This window comes from Dama dama, chromosome 12 (genome assembly GCF_033118175.1).
Source record: "Dama dama isolate Ldn47 chromosome 12, ASM3311817v1, whole genome shotgun sequence".
Taxonomy (NCBI): Eukaryota; Metazoa; Chordata; class Mammalia; order Artiodactyla; family Cervidae; genus Dama; species Dama dama.
The window spans coordinates 13,428,038-13,448,532 of record NC_083692.1 but is presented as its reverse complement, the minus strand read 5'-3'; the positions used below and the strand labels follow the sequence as shown (position 1 = coordinate 13,448,532).

Sequence of the window (20,495 nt, the reverse complement as noted above, 5' to 3'; positions counted from 1 at the left end):
TACAGCAGGAGAGATAAACAGTAGATATTATTCCAAATACAGTCCCTTCTTCATTAAAACTTGGTTTAAGGCGACAAAAATGTGCTCTTTCTTCTGCTATAACTTTTTAAAAGCCATCTGATTTTCTCTGGCTCCAAGTTTCCATATATATATGCTTTTTGTCATCTTCTTTTATAGCTTCAAAATAAGCTCCATGTACCTCACTGTTAATGATGATATTACTCATAGCAAAGATCTCTTTTGGAATATTGTTTCCAGGATTTTAACTTAGGATAAAACATCAGTGAGTGTCAGATGCATTCTCCTGGCATATAGTTTCCAGATTGAGTAATACATTTTGAAAGTATAATTGATTTTGTCAGGATCTGGGGTTTTGGAGTAAAGATTGGCAATCTCAGGAAATGAACATCATCTGTATTCATGAAATAGTAACAAGATTGCTGTTAGTGTTCTGGGGACTCCTTTTGACCTACAAAGGGAAGGGAGCAAATTCAGAGATAAAGAGCTTGGCTGCCATTTGTGACAGAAATATAGGCAGTAATTTATTTATTTGCATTTCCTAAGACTCCAGTAATTTTATGAACAGGTACAAGTTATCTGAATATGAAATATTGTAAATTAGCAACTAATTTAATGCAATGCCTGGTGACCTTTCTATTTTCAGATAATGAATACAAAATATTTTTTAGTTTGTAAAGTATCAATTGCATAGGTATTATAAGAATCAATATATAATGAAAATACTTTGACTATCATTTAATTCTAATATATGTAATTAAAGGTTGTTTATATGAAACATATTGAACAGTTTGATCTCAGGTCGCTTTCTGAAAGCATCCTTCTAATACTACATTATATACAGAAAGTGGTAATTAAGGACATACAATATTTTTTAAGTACACATGAATTTATCTCCTTTTATTTATCATTTTTATTTATCTAATTTTATTTCCTTTTATTGATAAAATGAGAGATTATATACTTCATTCAGTCACAAATGTTACAGATTTTTGTAACTGATTTAGACACATTGTATTGTGGGCAAAACATATGGAGTGAAATTATTTATTCTTCATTATTTGCTTATGATTCTAATACATGACTACTTTTTGCATTATGTCTCATATGTTTTTGAAAGGGTAAGGGTGCATGCTAAGTCACTTCAGTTGTGTCCAACTCTTTGTAATCCTATGGACTGTAGCTTGCCAGGCTTCTCTGTCCATGGGATTTTCCAGGCAAGAATACTGGAGTGGGTTGCCATGCCCTCCTCCAGGGAATGACCCAGGGATCGAGCCCTTGTATCTTATATTTCCTGCATTATCAGGTAGATTCTTTACCACTAGCGCCACGTGGAAAGCCCTTTGAAATGATGTGTGTGTGTGTGTGTAATTGTTCTGTCCAGGATTGCATGTATGTCCATTAATTCTGATCTGTTAATTATGCTTTTTAAAAGAGTAATAGTCTCCTTTTTTCTCCAGCTTATTCTATAAGTTTTAACAAGAAGAATATAGTACATCTATTCAATAGTTATTATGCTCTTAACATGGGTTAAGCATTGTTATAATTCCTAGAAATTAACAGTGATCAAAAAAAACCAAAAACGTCTACCCCATGGAATATACATTTTAGTGGGGATTTTGATCATGGATTTGTCATTTTTTCCAGTCTATCAATATGTGTTTCATATTTATTTTAGGTTATGTTATTAGGTATACACAGCTTCAGAACTGTTATATCCCCTGGGTTAATGGTTTTTCTTAAGACGCGACGATAACATTTTTGATGATAACATCTATTTCGTCCAACAATAACATTTCTGAATCTGTTTTCTCTTGGTTAACATTTGCCAAGTATATTTGTTAGGATACTGACTTGAGGGTATGATAATTATGCTTCTCTAGGTCCTACACAGTAATACTTGCCAGGTGGTTCAGTGGTAAAGAATCTGCCTGCCAATGCAGGAGGGGCAGGTTTGATCCCTGGGTCAGGAAGAGAAGGAAATGACAACCCACTCCAGTATTCTTGCTTGGGAAATCCCATGGACAGAGGAACCTGCTACAGTCCATGGGGTCTCAAAGAGTCGGACGTGACTTAGCAACTCAACAACAACAACAGGCCATATGCAACCACAGGTTACTTTTTTCTTATTTCTAGATCATACTGCCTTAGGCCACTTACTGGTGTGTGAGAGAAAGGAACGTTCTGTCTTTTTTAAACACAGTTATGTAGTCTCAATTAAAAAACAGCCAAATCAATGTCCTAATTAATATACCTGGCAAAAGTCAACCAAAAGGAAGCAGATAGAATGTCCTCATTCACTTGGTTGAAATTGGCTCATCTCCACATCCACCTTCCAGAAAAGGTACAAAGAAGTAGAAAACATGTGTCATTCTCTGAAGATGTGAGCTGGAAGTTGCTACATCACTTTATAGCATTCAGCAGTAGAACAGTAAATTCATTCAGACCATAGATTCAGTACATAGATGACTTGGGTTCAAATCCTGGTTCTGCCATCTACCAGCTATGGAAAGTGACAGTGTGTACCTCCTTGCCCCAGTTATAAGATAAGGAGAAGAAGAAGTGTTAATAGCTCAGTCATGTCTGACTCTTTGCGATCCCATGGACTGTAGCCTGCCAGGCTCCTCTGTCCACAGGATTCTCTGGGCAAGAATACTGGAGTGTGTTGCCATTTCCTTTTCCAGGGGATCTTCCTGACCCAGGGTTCGAACCTTGGTCTCTTGCATTGCTGGCAGATTCTTAATAGGGACAATATTAATACCTAATTTATATGCATGAAGGAAATATTGGTTATTATTCTCATTTTGAAGCCACCACAAACAAGCATTTGATAGTGGTGGTAGAGGTAGTAATACTATGTCTACTTAGATTTAGAGCTATCATGCCAGTTCCTTTGACCCATCGTTTCCTTTTGAATGCCACTCCTTTTCTCTGGGGTTGTTTTCTTTATACTGAAGTACAACCTTTCGTGATTATGCCAGTGATAGTCTGTGAATGGGAAGCTTTCTCAAACTTCTTTCATCTGAAAATGTGTTAGGTTTGCCTCCACTCTTAAAAATTTGACTTGCCTAATTAAAATAAATCTAGATTGAAAGGCAATTTTCCTTCAACACAAAGCTATTACAATTCATGGTCTTGTAAGCTTTACTTAAAAGCAACCTGTTGATATTAAGATTTTTATCTTTAATTTTGGTGTCTGGAGTTTCATTATGATGAACCAAAGTGTGATAATGGGCATGCACACTCCCTTTTCCTATTTTAGGATGCTTTGGGTAGAAGAACCTGCAGGGGGTTCACCTCCCTCCGTGCTCTGTGGTGACTTTAGATGGGTTGGATGGGGGTAGGGTGGGAGCTAGGTCAGAAAGGGAGGGGAGGTCTGTATACATAAAGCTGATTCACTTTGTTATGCTGTAGGAGCTAACACAACCTTGTAAAGCAACCATCCTCTCCCCCCTCAAAAAATGAAGATAAGTAAAACTCAAAAAAATAAAAATTTGTGTTACTTAACTATAAAACAAATCATTATCTTTTTTATTATTACCCTTTCCTCCTTTTCTAGACCTTTTCTAGAAATCTTAATAGTTGTATGTTGAAATTTTCGCTTGATTTTTCATGGTTCTTACTCTCTTTTGTATTGTGTACATCTTTTTCTCTCTGTGCTACATTCTGAAAGTTTCTTTCGTTCTTTCCTCCAGTTCATTAATTTTCTCTTCAGCTGCATTTACGCAATCTATCCACTGACTTCTTGAAAAAAAATTCACCGGCTATGTTGCATTTCCAAGTGACTTTAGCTGTTTATTAAGTATGTTCATTATCACATTATTTTTTCCTCACCTATGGTTTCTGCAATTTCTTTAGTCATTTCAACCATTTTGGGGGCAGTTTCTTTCAGACTGTTCTGTTATGTCACATTCTTAGATTTCTTACTCTTCCAGTCTTGTGTCTGTTAACTCTTTCACGGTGGATAATCCTCTTACTGGTAATTATTTTTCCTATAATCTTGTTTTATGTTGGTGTTGCTATAGGAGCCATGCATGCTTAGAGTAATATTCTAGAGAAGTATTTCAGCTTCTTCTGACACTGAAATGGTGTGTGATATTAAACAAGTCATTTTCTGTCTCGATATTTCAGTTTCCCTAACTTTCTTAAGTATCTTCTGAATACGTAACTATCTCTTTCTTATCCAAACCAGTTAATGAGGAAGAATGACCTTGTCTTGGTTAGAGAGAGAAAGAAGTGTATTTTTGCTTTTTGTTCAGGATTTTCAAGACACATGTCTTTATTTAGGAGAATTCAGTTTTATTTATGTTCAGTCCACCAGGATTCCCTGCTGGGAGATAAAGGACGATAGGGCAAGCAAGTCAGCATACTCTTCCCATAGCAATGAGCTTTTCACCAATGAAAAATACCCGCTTTGATCACAGAACCAGCAGCTGTGTAGGTGTTGCTAGTGGGGGGGGGGGGGGGAACACAATAATCTTCAGTGTTTAAAATAGAAACATAAAATTGTTAATTTGTCTAAAGACAACTTGTACTGCATGCAGTAATGAAAAATGAAGTTTTAGTGCAACAATACTAGATTCATTTTATGGAAGTCTAAAATTTCTCATCTCATTGTGTGAGGTTTTAATAAACAATTATGTGCTATGATTTTTGTAGCATGAAGGAATTGGGTTTGAGCCTCAAAATAAAGCCAAGAGATTAGATTTATGTAAAGGCAGAGGTTAAGGGCAAATTGAAATTTTAAAAGAAATTTTAATTGGTATTATATATAAATTTGAAAAGAAATTTAGAGGTTATAATTCCATCCACTCATTTACTGCAAGAGAGCAACTTTAGTGTCCCTAGAAGTGTCTGTGATAGAGAGCCCGCTATCTTGCAAGATATTCCTTCCAATTTGTAATAGCTCCAGATGTTGAAAAGTTCTCCCTTATAATGAGATGCTTGCATATTTTGTGGATATATTTTTTTGGGGGGGAGATATATATATGTGTGTGTGTATATATATGTGTGTATATATATATGTATGCACTTTTGCATGTATATATACATGTATACACACATGTATGTATAATGTATGTATATATGTATATATACACATATATGTATACACACATGCATATATATATATATACTATATATGTGTCTATCTATATCTATCTATCTACCTATGAGATGTCATCTCCTATAGTAGTTAAATGTATGTCAATACTATTTCACACACATCCATTGAATGTCTTCTACTGTTCTGGTATTGTGCTTAGTTTGAGAGAGGGGATACTACAATCTCCATTTTACTGATGAGAAAACAGGTTTTCAAAGGCTAGGCAACTTCCCCAAGGTCACACAGCTATTAAATAACAGAGCAAGGATTCGAACATAAGCTATCTGGCCCTAGAACTTAAGCTCTTTGACCCTCAGACCAGGCCCCAGTTCCCTACATGATTCTTCTATAAATTGTGTAGGGGATCCAGATATAAACCCAACTGATAATAAGAGAATGTGACAAATGTTAACAGAAGATAGGGAAGAACAACAAATTCTGCTTGTTCAGATTGGAAATGGGAGATTTTGAAGACATTGATATCATCAGTGCCAAAATAGTGTTATCTTAAATGTTGTTTCATCTATTTTAAGAGCAGTCTATTTCTCTTGCTATGACACAAACTTACATCTCAGTATTCCCCTGTCCTCACCATCAGTTTTGGAAAGTGCTAAATCCTCAGTACCACTGAGAAATGCCCTTATTACTCATCTTGCAAACATTTTTGGAACTGCTTAGATAACACTTTTGTACCTTCTGTTTGGGGAACATTCATCTCATCTCTCCCCCCTCCAAGACTTCTCTGTTAACTGGATTTAAGACTGCATGATATCAAAGAGAAAATGGCCAGTTATTTTATATCTCTGTCCCTCTGTCTTAGAAGATATACTCTTCATGGAATTGTGAGACAGATGCTTGTATAAGATGGATGCTTAAACTATAGTGTTCCTAGGACTAAATGATAGTCTTATGAATTGGATCCAATGAGTATTTTAGTATCTGAAAAGTAAGTGTGCAGAAGACATTGAACAAAGGAAAACTCCTGGCTGTGCTGCAATGTAACTTTTTATTTATATGGTATTTATTTGACATCTCTGAATAAGGCAGCCTGGTCATTTGAGATGAAAAACATGGTTTCCAGTATGTAAGTTTCTCCTTCTCTCCTCTCCCTTCCCTTCTTCTGTGAAACACCTGTTTTTCTGCTTGCTTGAATTAAAAAGCTGACACCTTTCTGAGATTTTCAGAATTTAGCAATCTAAATGACAAGTGAAAGCTAAGCTTAAAACTTGCCCCCTCCAGGAAGCCCTCTGCGGTTGATTCAGCCCAACACTACTAATCTCCTGACATTGACATTTCTGCTTCTCTGCCTGTTTGAAACCATGCAAGGCCTCACCATCCTCAGGGTACCATGATACCCTGGTTCATGGTAATAGTTAACCTAAGCATTTACAGTGTTCCTTTCAAATATATCTTCTCATTTCCCCCTTAAAACAATCCTATGAGTTTTGAAGTATTCATGTTTATACTATTTAGGAAATAGGCTCAGTGAGTTTAAAATAACTGGTTTGAGGTCACAGGGAGTGGATCAGGATTTGAACTCTAGTCTTTTGACACTAGGGTCACCTGTCACCTTGTATATGAATCCCTCCTCAGAGTCCTTTCCCCCCACAGTGGATTAATCCCATTCTCCATTCTTCTGTATCCTTTGTTTATGCCCTTATTCTAGCACTTACCATATTGTATTTGGGAAACTGAACATAGAGATGGGATTGATGGTTTGTTTTGTTTTTGATGGCTTTTTCCCTCACTAGATTATAAGGTTTTAAATCTTCTCTTTTTCATCCCAGAGTCCCCTGGACTTCATCTGGTGCCTTGCACATAGTTACAGTATACTTCATGTTCGGGAAATACATGAAATGATGCACCAAAATAGTTGTTGACGGCTCACTGGTAAAGAATCTGCCTGCCAATGCAGGCGACGCAGGAGACATGAATTCAATCCCTGGGCCGCGAAGATCGTCTGGAGGAGGAAATAGCAACTCACTCTAGTATTCTTGGCTGAAAAAAATCCCATGGACAGAGAGGAGGCTGGTGAGCTACAGTCCATGGGGTCACAATGAGTTGGACATGATTGAGCATCTAAGCACAAGAATACAACAAAATACCAAGTAGAACCTAGTTCAGAGGTACATTCTTAGTAACTTTAAAAAATTATTGAATTATAGTAAAATGCCAGATAAATCCAATGGAAATTATTAAAGGATTTAGAAGCCATGCTTTTTAAGGAGAAGGCTAAATAATTGAAATTTATTGTTTATTTGAGATAAGAAGGTGAGAAAATTAAGAGATGAGACAGAAAAGTAGCCCGAGAGACCTCCTGTATCCCAAAGTAGGCTGAAACTGTGTGAGTTCCACCGTTACGTTGGACAATGATTATTGATGAAATGGGGCTGGGTTCCGGCACTCCATATTCTCTGGTTCTGGGCCATGGTGAGCTTTACTGTTTTGGAGTTGAAAGATGTTTGTGAGAAGGGTACGATTAAGCTGCTCCCCATTCTGCAAAATATATGGGCAAAGAGAATCCAATGAGTCAGGTAACACATGGGAGTAACTTTCCACTCTACATTTGGGAGTTGCAAGGGGAACTTTTTGTTTACTCAGTCCTCTTGAGATTTGTCAACGAAAAGAAAAAAACCATCTGCAGCGATACATTTCAAGGATTCATCTGGAGAACAAGACAATTATTTTTGTATTCACATTAATTGACCCTTTACAGTTTATACACACAGTGCCAGGCACTGCTTATACACACTTTACACGTGGTACCTTTCTAAGTCCTCACAACAAGCCTTTTTGCTAGATAGCATGATTATTCCCATTTCACAGAGGGAGAAGCTGTCATATAGAGGGGCTAAGGACCTTGCCAACATTTTTCACAACAGCTAGAAAGTAAAATCAAGATGTTGAACCTAGGCAGTCAAGGTAGCAGAGCCCCTGATCAAAATCAGTATGCACACTCTTCAAAGTGTCTTCTAAATATTTGATTTGATCATTTCCTTATAAATGTACAAATGGTGTTATTACTTCTGTTATTATATAACAATCATTCACTTTGTTTGAATCATTAAAACTGGATTAAGATGTACATGATCTCTAATAGCTGATGTAAGCTTAGAGAAGACTAACAGGAGTTTAAATGCCCCAATTTCTTTATGACTAACTAACTGAATCCTGTCCTCGATTAAAAGGAAATTTGTTTCTATGAGAAAATAATTTCACTTGGATTTCCAAGGAAGCTGGCTAAGGTTTATGTTGGAACATTATATATATATATATATGTATATATACATATATATATATTTTTTTTTTTCTTTTCTTTAAAGAAAAGCGTAAAATTCCAACAAAATAGATATTCCAGAGCCATTGATCAACAGATTTGGAAAATTTCCTAGAGAGATTTTTCTCAACATCCAGACTCCTGATATCCCAATTGCAGCCACAAGGAGGACAAGAGAACAACTATGGATGTTTATATGAAGGATAAATTAAAGGAACAGAAGCAACATATTCTTTAAATGATAAAATTATACAAGGATGCTGTCATCTTTGTTTTTTTAAATCAAAATACATGTTAAGAGTGATACTTAAAAGAATAAAGCTCCTCTTTTATACTCCCAAATGTAAAATATAATCAAAACCTGCTTTTTTGCCGGATGGCTTTCTTAAATAAATGAGCAGAAGGATGAATTATGTGGCTATAAATAAATCTACTGACATATAATAAAGCAAAGTTCGACTGTTTTATGGAACCCTTGGCTATATTTATAGCCATGTTAACAGTCACCTGTATTTTTTCAGGACTTGGATTTCATTTCACATTATGAGAGTTCAGTTGTTTTTGTTTGTCCCTCATTCCCTAAACTTACTCTTTGGAACTGTGTTTCACGAGAAATGTAAGGATTTCTACTCTTTCTATTTGGGGAGAGAAAGGGTCCTTGCCAGAGTTTAGGGCTCACAGAGAAACAAACTGCTCTAGTGTTTTCTGAGTCTGTGTAATCAGATTAGCTGTACCTGCAGCAGACAACTGGCTGGGTGTCTCCTGCCAGCAGCAAAGTGGAAAGTTGGAGTCTGTGCAAAGCGAGAAAAGGCGTGTGCAGGTTCGGAGACAATGTATTGTGAGAGACTGACAGGGCAATAGTGCATTAGATTCCTGGCACCTGACACCATTAAGTACTATCATGGGGTGTATCTTGGGAACCAGAAAATTCCCCAGAGTACTTAATAGCTGAGGTTTCCACCAGGTGGCTCAGTGGTAAAAAGAACTTGCCTGCCAATGCAGGAGACGCAGGTTCCATCTCTGGGTCGGGAAGATCTCCTGGAGGAGGAAATGGCACCCCACTCAAGTATTCTTGTCTGGACAACCCCATAGACAGAGGAGCCTGGTGGGCTGCAGTCCATGGGGTCACAAAGAGTCAGACATGACTGAGTGACTGAGCGGGTATGCACATACCCACCAAAGCAAGACAGAAAGTGTCAGATGGATCAGGATTCTCATATCTTATCTTGGGACAGTCTTTTTTGGGGAGGAGGAGAGGAAGAGGGAGATTAAGATGGGGGGAAGAAATCTATAGTGCCAAATTCTGCAGCCTGAAATAATAGAGAAACTGAGCTATTAACCCAGGCAAATCCAGCCACAGGCCTTTTTTTTTTTTTTTTTAACTGCATTTCATTCAGAAACTTGAGGTTCCAAAAAGTCTGGTTAGGATGCCATGGTGGTTTATCCAAGTGGAGCTAAGCGTGGTTGTTCCTGTGAAATTATTTATACTTTTCAACTTTAAATCTGTGGTGAGCATAACGTTTCTAAATCTATTTCTCTTCCTTTCTATCTTAAAAACAGACTCTCATCTTCACGTAGCTGCATGCTTCATTCCTAAGTGTTCTCACTCAAAGGACCCACTAGAAAAGATAACTCAGAGGGAAAGAGGGGAGCCTTTTGTGGTGGTCCAGGTGAAGACAAATCCCTTTAACCAGAACTGCAGATGCAGGCAGTATCTAGGGGTTACCCCTGGAGCTAAAAATCTAAACAATAACAACAACAACCAACTTAATAGATCAGCCTAATATAAACCCAGGGCTTCCCAGGTGGTGCCCTGGTTGGTAAAGAATCCACCTACCGATGCAGGAGACGCAGGTTCGATCACTGGGTCAGGAAGATCCTCTGGATAAGGAAATGGCAACCCAGGCCAGTATTCTTGCCTGGAAAATTCCATGGACAGGGGAACCACTGAACCATGATGGGCTACAGTCCATGGGATCGCAAAGAATCGGACACGACTGAGCAACTGAACACGCACACTCAGTGTAAACTCGAATAGACCTGAGAATGGCATGAATTAGAAAAGAAGTCTAAGTAGGGATGTGTTAACTAGAGGAAGAGAGAAGAAGGAGAGAAAGGAAATGAAAGAAAAATTTCAACAATGTGTTAAATTGGAGGCAGACATTCTCTTTTATCAGTATAATTGTGGATTACCACTTTAAAGAGAACGAAGAAAAATAAACCAGTCTTGCATTTGTCCGCTGATATATCTTCTCTGTGTTCTCCTCGGTCCCCAAGTGGAATCAGCCTTACCAGAATTCACAGATACTTCTTTTGACATTTTGTGAAAAGTAAATAAATAAATGATAAGTATGACAAGTAAAATGAATAGTTCCAGCTGTGACGCACCAATGGCATTTCCAGATTTTGTGCTGCATTAAGGATTTATTTTTCACTTTGTTGCCTAGCAGTGAATTAATTGGAAGGCCCATCTAAGCTTCCCATCCTTCCTTGGGATAAAGGGGGAAAAAAAAATACAGCCTCCAACACTCAATGTCAGTTCAGAAAAGAAGAAAAGCATTAAGTGGATAGGTGGTCAACTCATGATCTCTGCAAATATGTGTCTCTGGGGGTCAGTGTCACTAAAGCCAGAGAAATATGTCAGTGGGATGGATGGTATATAAAAAAATATGCATATAAGGTTGGAAGGGCTTCCCTGGTGTCTCAGTTGGTAAAGAATCCCACTGCGACCCAGGAGACATGAGTTGAATCTCTGGATTAGGAACATACCGTGGAGAAGGAAATGGCAACCCACTCCAGTATTCTTGCCTGGGAAATCCCATGGACAGAGAAGCCTAGTGGGCTACAAGTCCATGGGGTTGCAAGAGTCAGACACAACTCAGCAACTAAACCACACCACATGAAGTTGGAAATTGATTCCTTGAATGCATTAATTCAGCAAATGTTTACTGAGCTTCTTCTTGTGCACACAGAAAATATAGGGGAGACCAAGGCAAAGGTTCAACTTTCAGGGAACTTCCAGTCTTTTTAAAGAGACAGACCATGAACAAGTATAAATAAAATAATTTCAGAAAGTGGAGTGCTCTGAAGAAAACATGGTCATGGGAGAAAGTACCTTTTGGGGTGGTTGTAGCTTACTTTAGATGAAGGTCAGAGAGGGCTTCTGAGGAGGTCACATCTGCAATGAAAATCACATGAAAATCTTAGGGAAGAGTGTTCCAGATAAGAGGGCCCAGTACGTTTAAAGGCCTTGAGTTGGGAAAGAGCTTGGCACATTCAAGAGCAAAAAGCAGGTCCAGGAGACCGGGGTGTAGTGAGTAAGAGGTCATCTGGAAGAAGATGGAGTTGGAGAACTAGGTGTAAGCCAGGCCGTCTAGGTCTCTTTAAGGCCATGATACAGAGACTAAGTCCAAAGAGCTGTGAGATTCCATCTGGAGGAGGAAATCAAGGAGTGGTTGGATTGAATGGGAATTAATTACATTAATGGAGGATGCTTAGGATATTAATATGTATTTTTTTCACTTTGGTCCTAATAGTAGCCTGAGACCCTAAACATGTATTTCACCTTCTTGGAGTTTTAGCGTATTTTTCTATTAAACAAAAATTACTGCCACTCTTTAGTGCTGTGCCAGATGCTATGTATGCATTATCTCATTTAAGATTCCCAAGAACCTTATAAGGGGAGGAATTATTCCCATTTTACAGAGGAGGAAATCAGGTCTTAAATCAGGTCTCCATCAATCACCGCTCTCTCTTATTGTGCCGTTGTTGAGGACACGTTGCTAGTTTAAAACATTGTGTTGATGGGCCATGACCCAAAGGCATGAAAGATCACGAATGAGGGCCATCCCACTGGAGGCTGTGGATCTTGAATCACCCTTACAGCCAAGAGCCAGAGCAGCTGGAATGACTATGCACTATTTACTGCAGGCAGCAGCGATCACCTTCAGGAGAACACCGATTTCCTAACCAGAGCACCAAGTCACCATAGCAAAGTCTCAGAGGGACTTGATATTTGACCTTGAAGGCAAATCGTTTCTAGGTTTGATAACTTTATGTTAGAGACAGAGAATGCTAACTTCTTCAACATCTCCTCAAGGTGCCCCAAGAATGAATTGGACTGTCTTAATCCCTTATTTTCAGTCAGGGGGGCTGAAATATTTCTTGAGAGCAGGAGTATAATAGGTGCTATAAATGTCTTTTTAAAAAAGAAATGCTGCCTAAGTGCTACGTGTGTGTGTGTGTACACGCGCGCGTGCATGCCTACACACACACACACACACACACAAATATATGTGCATGCTCAATCGCTTCAGTTGTGTCCAACTCTTTGTGACCCCATGGACTATGTAACCCACCAGGCTCTTCTGTCCATGGAATTCTTCAGGCAAGAATACTGGAGTGGGTGGCCATGCCCTCCTTCAGGGAATCTTCCCGACCCAGGGATCGAACCCACACCACTTTATGTCTCCTGCATTCACAGGTAGGTTCTTTAATACTAGCGCCACCTGGGAAGCCTGAAGATAAATATATATAATACAAGCATTGAAGAATTGATGCTTTTGAACTGTGGTGTTGGAGAAGACTCTAAAGAATCCCTTGGACTGCAGGGGGATCCAACCAGTCCATCCTAAAGGAAATCAGTTCTGAATATTCATTGGAAGGACTGATGCTGAAGTTGAAGCTCTAATACTTGGCCCCCTGATGCGAAGAACTGACTCACTGTAAAAGACCCTGATGCTGGGAAAGATTGAGGGCAGGAGGAGAAGGGGACAACAGAGGATGAGATGGTCGGATGGCATCACTGATTGGATGGACATGAGTTTGAGCAAGATCGGGGAGTTGATGATGGACAGGGAAGCCTGGCATGCTGCAGTTCCTGGGGTTGCAAAGAGTCAGACAGGACTGAGGGACTGAACAGAACTGAAGACGTATAGACATGATTTAACCAGTAAGTGTCCTGTAGTATATATGATGTGATTTAACCAGCAAGTATTATTTCCTTACTTATCCTTCCCCATCCTTGCCCCACCCCCAAATATAGTGTGCTTTTATAACTAAGGGGAGTGGAAAGGAGGGAGTCAGAGGCAGCACCAGCAAGACCTGGGAGTCCAGGAGGCTGTCGGGCTTCTGCATCACACTCAACAGCATAGTGAGAAGTTGCGGGGTGAGGGGTGGGATGGAGGCTGCCTCGTCCAGAATATCACTGTTTGCTGGCCGAGCTCCGGTCAGCATCCTCCTGGAGTAACAGATGGCCACTGTGGGCGCGCCAAGCTTCTTCCTGCCTCTCCGCTCTCCCCTGCAGGTTCAGCCTGGATGTAAAAGCCGCACTCTCTTTCGTGCCCAGACTCCTGGAGGACCGGACGCTCTACCCTCCAGGGGCTGTGTGCCTCCAAGGCCAGGACAGGTCAGGCCAGCCACAGTTTCGCCAGCCGACTCAGCCCTCTCCCCTTCTGAAATTCTTGGACCAGCCAACCCCTGGGTCCTGAATTCCAAGAACATCCTGCCCACCAGGAGTGGAAGCTACCCTCTCCAAGGGCCTCCCCACGGGGGCCATCAAACCTCTCACCCTCCGGGGGGGGGGGGGGGGCGGTGGTCCTGGGGTCCACCTCGCCGCCTTCACCTTCGAGAACCAGGTCGCGCTGCAGCCATTCGCCCCTCCGGTGGGCTCGTATCCCCTTCGTCCCCAGAGAGGCACGCCCCGCGGAGAGTGGCCGCGCGGTGCTGACCACCAGGCCAAGGGGAACGCGCGCGCGCTCGGGCACCACCGCGTGCAAGCCGCTCCGGCACTCCTGCTGACTCAAGGGATTGATTTTTACTTCTATCTGGGGCGACTTCAGCCTTCGCTGCCGCCTGCATTTTTTGTTTGTTTGTTTCCAATTGCCGGAGTTTGGCTTAATATGCCTGGGAGAGGAGCAGGGATCGGGCGATCAAAAGGCGCAGCGCGCGCGCGCGCGCTCACACACACACACACACACACACACACACACACACACGCTTGTGCTCACTCCTCCGGCAGGGAGCCGAGCGTGAGCAGGCAGGGTGGGGGTGCGCGCGCGTGGCTCGCGCGGGGGGTGGACCGGCGTGCAGTTGAATGCGGAGGGCCGGGATTCCGGGGCGCTCGGGCCCCTCCTCCATCGGAGCCAGCCAGTCCCTCGGCCGAGCGCTCGGGCTGCCCTGATTTGCTCTCGGGAGTGCGCTATTTGCATACGACTTGCCCATTCGTGAATCTGGCGCCCCAACTCCTCGCTTCGCTTCACCTGTGCCTCCCGGTTCCGCGCGCTTTGCAGGCGCCCGCCCGCCTCCCGGCCACCTCTGCCGCCCGCGGGGCACCTCCTCGCGCGCCTTCGCGGCTCCCCTGCCCCGCCTCTCTGCGCCCGGGCCACGTCGGTTTGGGTGGCCGCTCCGCGCTGGGTTCTTCCTCCTCTTCTCTCTCTCTCCGGTCCTTCTTGTTCCTCTCTTCCTCCTGCGGCTGCTGCCTTTTCATCCTGTTGAGAAACCCGGCCCGCAGGCGGCTGCTCGGTGGCGCTCTTCCAGAACGCGCAGGGTTCACAGCCTCCGCCCCCCGGAGCCCTTCCACCGAGACTCCGAGGACCCCTCGAAGAACACTCAGCATCTGCAGCCCCCGCTTTTCCTGGGAGTTCTGCATTGCATCGCTCGCCAAGTTGGGGGAAAAAAAATGTTCAAACTGCTTGGATGTTGGGATAAACTAACCTGAACCTACTTGGGTCTCCTGCCGTCTCTTCTTCCTTCGTTTCCACCTTCCCTCCGTGCGGCTTCCCGGAGTGTGCAGTTAAGTCATCCGACTCGAGGTGCCCCGCGGAGACCCGGAGGAGCTGCGAAGGGCCTCCCCTGACATGTGTGGCATTCCGGGGCTCCCTAGGAGGGTTGCTATACCTGGGTGGACTTTGGCATCGTAAATTTCAGCTCCAAGAAAGGGGAGCTTTTGCCTTATATGTTTTTTCTGTTTTTTTTTTTTTTTTTTTAAAGTAGTTTTCCGCACCCCCCCCCCGCCCCCCCCATCATCTGTCTTGAAAACGCTTATTCCTTCCCTGTTTTCCAAAATCCGGGCAAGTCTTCCTCCTGCTATGATGGGCCCCTGGGCATCATGAACTTAATGACTCCTCACTGGCTGGAATTCAAACTGCCCATCAGCGGTGGTCCTGTGCGTTGACCATGCACCTGAGAATCCACGCGAGACGGAGCCCTCCTCGCCGGCCGGCCTGGACGCTTGGGATCTGGTCCCTTTTCTGGGGATGTATCGTCAGCTCTGTCTGGAGTTCCTCTAATGTAGCTTCCTCCTCCTCTTCCTCCTCCTCGCCGGGGTCTCACTCTCAGCACGAGCACCATTTCCATGGCAGCAAACATCACTCAGTGCCTATTTCTATCTATCGCTCCCCTGTTTCCCTTCGAGGAGGGCACGGTGGGTCTCTCTGCTCTTTATCCTTTTAATGGGGCATAGCAATCCCGTAACCCACTCGCCTTTCAGGTAATGTTAAGGGTGGGAAAAGAGTTAGAAAAAAAATTGGATTGAAAATCGTGGAAAGCCTCGCATGTGCATGAGGGAAGAAAATGCCCAATTTCCCCTATAAGCTGGTGTTTTCTGCCCCATTCCCATTTTCTCCAGTGGGTCCTTCTCTCCTGGCTGGCTTATTCAGGGCTGCCCAAGCACTGGCATTCTCCCCTTTGGAACCCTCTGCTTCCTTCACCCAACAGATGGCAGGCAACTTATCAGATAAATCCCCAGTGCTGCACTTTGAGAATCCATTCATTCACCTTGTTTTTACCCTTCTTCACCCTGATCTTGTTGAAGAGCTAGTCCTGGGAAAATAGCAGGCAGCATGAATCCTTAAGTCTTCAGCCTGAAGTTGACTGAACTGCTATAAAGTGGTTAAGGTTGGGGAGTCAGGGAAAGTAGCTGAGTGTAGAGGCAGAAAATATTTTTTTAATAATCAGTGGTCATTACTGTTCATATACACAGCTTTAAGTTTGTCCACATGTCAGATGGAGAGAGCAGCTATGATGAAAACTATACCCCTAATATTGCTAACTACCTGCGAGGAGGCAATGCATAAGATAAGGCAAAATCCGTTTGTAATTTACCCAAGTGTAAATTGTTGCCACTTCAATCTCACCACTGATGGGAATTTGTTTCCACTAAGGGTAACACGGGTGGGCTTGCTCACACCATGCAAGGATGATGTGTTTTGCTCTAAACGACCCTCCTTGCATAGGGAGTGAAAGAAGAGATCTGTGGCTCTTACAATGATACTCAGCTTTGAGCAGGCTACCTCTGAAAAGGGTGATGTCTGCTGCGGAGGTTGGCGCTTGCTGTAGTAAACTGTTCTGAAGACGGGAGCTTCGTTGTTTGTTTACTATGCACTCCACTCTGATGGCGAGGAGAGTGGGGATCACAGAGCCCACCTGCGGCAGCCCTTTGGGGAGCAGCGAGAGTGAATCGCCCTGGAGGTCCCCTGCCCTAGCATGTATTTTGAAGACTTGTCACATCCAGACCCCACAGGGAACGTCCGTTCTTCCCACCGCCTCCCGGCCCCGGGTTCCCGCTCTGTGCTGTGTTGTGTGTAGTGTTAAGTGGAAGCACATGGAGAAAATGCCAGCACGTCCTCTGGCTCTGATTCTTTCTTTACATTTTATTTGATGGAGTCGTCAAGCGGCTCAGAGCTTGTACTGGTTGGTGGAGAGGAGGTGGTGGGGAGGAGGGAATGCTTGATCTTGATCTGCTTGCTGTTTTCTCTGTGATTCCTGCTGGTGTAGGAATTTTGGTGTAGGCTTTCAGAAAAAAAAAAAAAAAAAAAGCAAAACCCACCCTAGGAGAGGAAAGAGCCACAACCACCAAAAAGGCAAAAGCAATTTCATGGAAATAGAAACTGTCAGTTTCTAAGGAGGACAGGGACTGGCAGTGAGTGGGGGGTGGGATTGTAAAGAGTGAGAAAGGAAAAGTGGGGGGTGGGAGATGGAGGAAGCCAGACAGACTATTACTAATAGCCATAATTAAACACGGAAACGCTCAGCGATAATTAGCTGAATTTTGCTAATTAGTGTAAATGACCAGCAGGGAGATGAAGATAGGCATTTGTTAGAGGTTATATAGGCTGGTAGGGTCTCTATGCTTTCTGTTCAGGATATGAACAGTTAAAAGCAGCAAGTAGTTAAGTGAGGGAATGTGCAATACTTCCCTGGGATTCTTAAATCTGTCAATCTCTTCCTCTCCCTGTGGCTCCGTCCCCCCCTCCCTCTCTCAGTCAGCTGAGGGGGCTAGAGAGGTTGAGCCCAGCACAGGTTAAACACATCTCCTCTATTTATTTTATTTCTTCCCTGATTGGTTGCTTAGGACCCTCTAAATCTTCTTAACTGTTGCCCAGTCTGCTTTCTCATTAACCTACATCTGATAAGATTCGGCACCATAGAAAAAGGAAGACCAAGTAAGTAAATGATTAGAGACCCTAGGAAGGGTTCTCAGTTCCCATCAGAGCTGTAGAATACCATGAACTTAAGAGTCTAGCATGACTGAAGACAAGAAAGCTCACAAAATCGACTCTTTTAGTATCTTCTTTCAATCCCGAAGTCCCATCCCATTGATCTGGGCTTGGAGACTGAATGCATATACTATGCAGGCTCCTTGCATGTTTAATTCATATTTTGGGGCTTATAATCAAGAGAAGCAGCAAGCAACAAGACTCCCCAAACTCTGGCTTCAATCGCATGTCTCAGCTCTGCCCTTTTCTCCCTGGAAGGACCAGGAGATCTCTCAGTGCTTCCTTAATGTCCCTCATTCTTACTTGGAGCACCCTTGCTTTCCCCTCGTCCAAGACAAAGCCTTAGCTATCAGCAATTGTTTTCAAAAATGCTTTGGATGGAGGTGGTAGGAGGCTAATGGTTGTTACTCACAGTTTCCTCCAACCTGATTCCAGAGTTAAAAGCAGCTGTTTCTACTGTCTGTGAGGAAGTAAATGTCCTTCATTCTGGTATGAATGAACACTAGGACCTTGAGTCCAATAATGTTCTCTGGACTCAAAGAGAATTTTTTTTTCCTACCCTTGTTCCCTTTGTCCATTTCCTGAGAAGCTGGAAGTCCTCAGATCTGCCCTGTTAATGAGCACCCCCTTTGTCTAAAACCTCCTATCCTGTAGTGGAACTCACACAAAAACAGATGGAAGAAAGAGAAATCCTCCAAACAGCTGATCTTCTACCCAGGCTTGATTCTGTCTTTAAAAAATTTACTGTGTATAGATTTTGCCTAAAATCTTGATTCCAGGGCAGCCTAGAGTGGGTTGAGCTCCTCTATAAGCTGGGGAGACTAAGAGCACCCCTGCTGGAATATGCAAAATAGTCTCAGGTGGAAATTGTGTCTCTGAATAGAATAAACTCTCTTTTCACTTGGAGTCTAGTAAGCTTTCACCCATTACTCAGTCCCTTGTCTGAGGCTTGTTGCATCCTTGCATGCTGTCTTCTACGGAACTAACATTTATTGGGTATTTACTGTGTGCTAGGCTGTGTGTAACCCGCTAAGGATAGAAAACTAAATAGGACATTGTATTGTTCAGCATGGAATAATTTCAGAAGTATTTGGATCATCTGTGAAAGATAAATGCTTCTATAAATTTTAAAAATAGGAGGGATGGGACAAGGATCCAGATACCCAACCAAATTAACTACTGTGAAATCTAAACATCACTTGTGAAGTGCAGATTTACAGTATTCTGTTATTCAAAATATCCCTTCAGGTATTTTTCTTTCTCATCTTTATTTTCACACTTCTGTGTCAGGCTTATTGAAGCTGCTAGGTAATTTAGTGCTATGGGACATATAACTGGAGAAGGAAATGGCAACACATTTCAGTGTTCTTGCCTGGAAAATCTCATGGACAGAGGACCCTGGCGGGCTGGATTCCATGAGGTTGCAAAGAGTTGGATACGACTTAGCAGCTGAGCATGCATGGGGCATATAAATATTAAAATACACTTGTTTACCAACCTTAAGTTTCATAGGTGAGTTTTCTGTATCTTTTCCCTCTCTCACACCTTAAAGAAGTCCAAAGCACATCCACTTAAAAGTGTCTCAATACTTACAGTTTAAAAAAAGTTTGCTCTCAGGAGCCTAGGTTTATTTAATATGTGACTTCTACTTTGTTTTCCACAAAATAGCAGAGCTTGCTGGCTCTTTAGGCATTTGAGGGCATAAAACTCAGATTTTTTGTAAAAGAAAAAAATATGCCACAATGTATTAGAAGAAAGTCTCTTGACCAGAAACCTCTGTGTGTGTGTGTGTGTGTGTCTGTGTGTGTGTGTCTGTGTGTCTGGGTGTATAGGTATGTCCTCTTTGAATCATTTTAGCAAAGGTGGTGGTAGCAGTCACCCTCGTGATCCATTAGCCGGGAGTCTTTCTTGTAGGAAATGATGCTTCTCATTCATTGTCGCAGACTTCCATCTGTGAAGTTTTTCCAGACTTGGGGCTTGTTTTGCTCTGATCTGTTTAGCACTTTCTTTTGCTCAGCCTGCTGCTTTCTAACCATTTGCTTTCTCCCTCCATTCTTGGGATTCAGTTGCTGAATAATTCAGAGTGTTGGTTGACAGATAAAATGGTAAGATTTATATGTCTTTGGCCTTGGTGATGAATTAATTAAATTGGCTTCTCTTTCTCTCTCTTCTCTAGATGCATTGTTTAGTGTCTGTAAAGTTTGCTGGCAAGTGGTTGCTCTGGAGATTAAATTGTTCTTGAAAGGCCAGTGTAGGAGGATTATACTATCCTAGTGTATATTTCTTTAGGACTTTCAACATAAATCTTTGTGAGAGTGGGCGGTGGAGGTGAGGGCTGCCATACCCTAAGGAAAGAGATGAGGAAATTGGAACAGTCCCTTTTCAGGAAAAACAAACCCTTCACCGAACTGGCTGATGGCTGAAATTCAGTAGTAAGATCTTTATTGTTTTATTGTCTGGAAGACATAACATATTCTGTTTTACATTTTAATGAATGAATTGATCAGACCTCAGAAAGCTTGTTTCACTAGAACTCTGTGTAATCAGGGAGAGAGGCAAATTTCTTAAGATAAAACTTGAACTTAATCATACTTCCTTT

The 20,495-nt window shown here is 42.2% G+C and overlaps 1 protein-coding gene across 6 annotated transcripts in view; it reads left to right on the top strand.

Annotated features, from left to right (window-relative positions):
* NRXN3 (neurexin 3) overlaps positions 1-20,495 on the top strand; it is a 1,693,692-nt gene that overhangs the window by 1,097,213 nt on the left and 575,984 nt on the right. For 2 of the 6 annotated variants that reach the window (XM_061156513.1, XM_061156514.1), the window contains exon 1: positions 15,480-15,822. The exons of the other annotated variants lie outside the window; for them this stretch is intronic. In XM_061156513.1, the coding sequence (XP_061012496.1) occupies positions 15,576-15,822 (247 nt within the window). In that variant the 5' untranslated portion in view covers positions 15,480-15,575. Of the gene's footprint in view, positions 1-15,479; positions 15,823-20,495 lie in introns of those variants that run through there. 6 annotated transcript variants of the gene reach the window in all.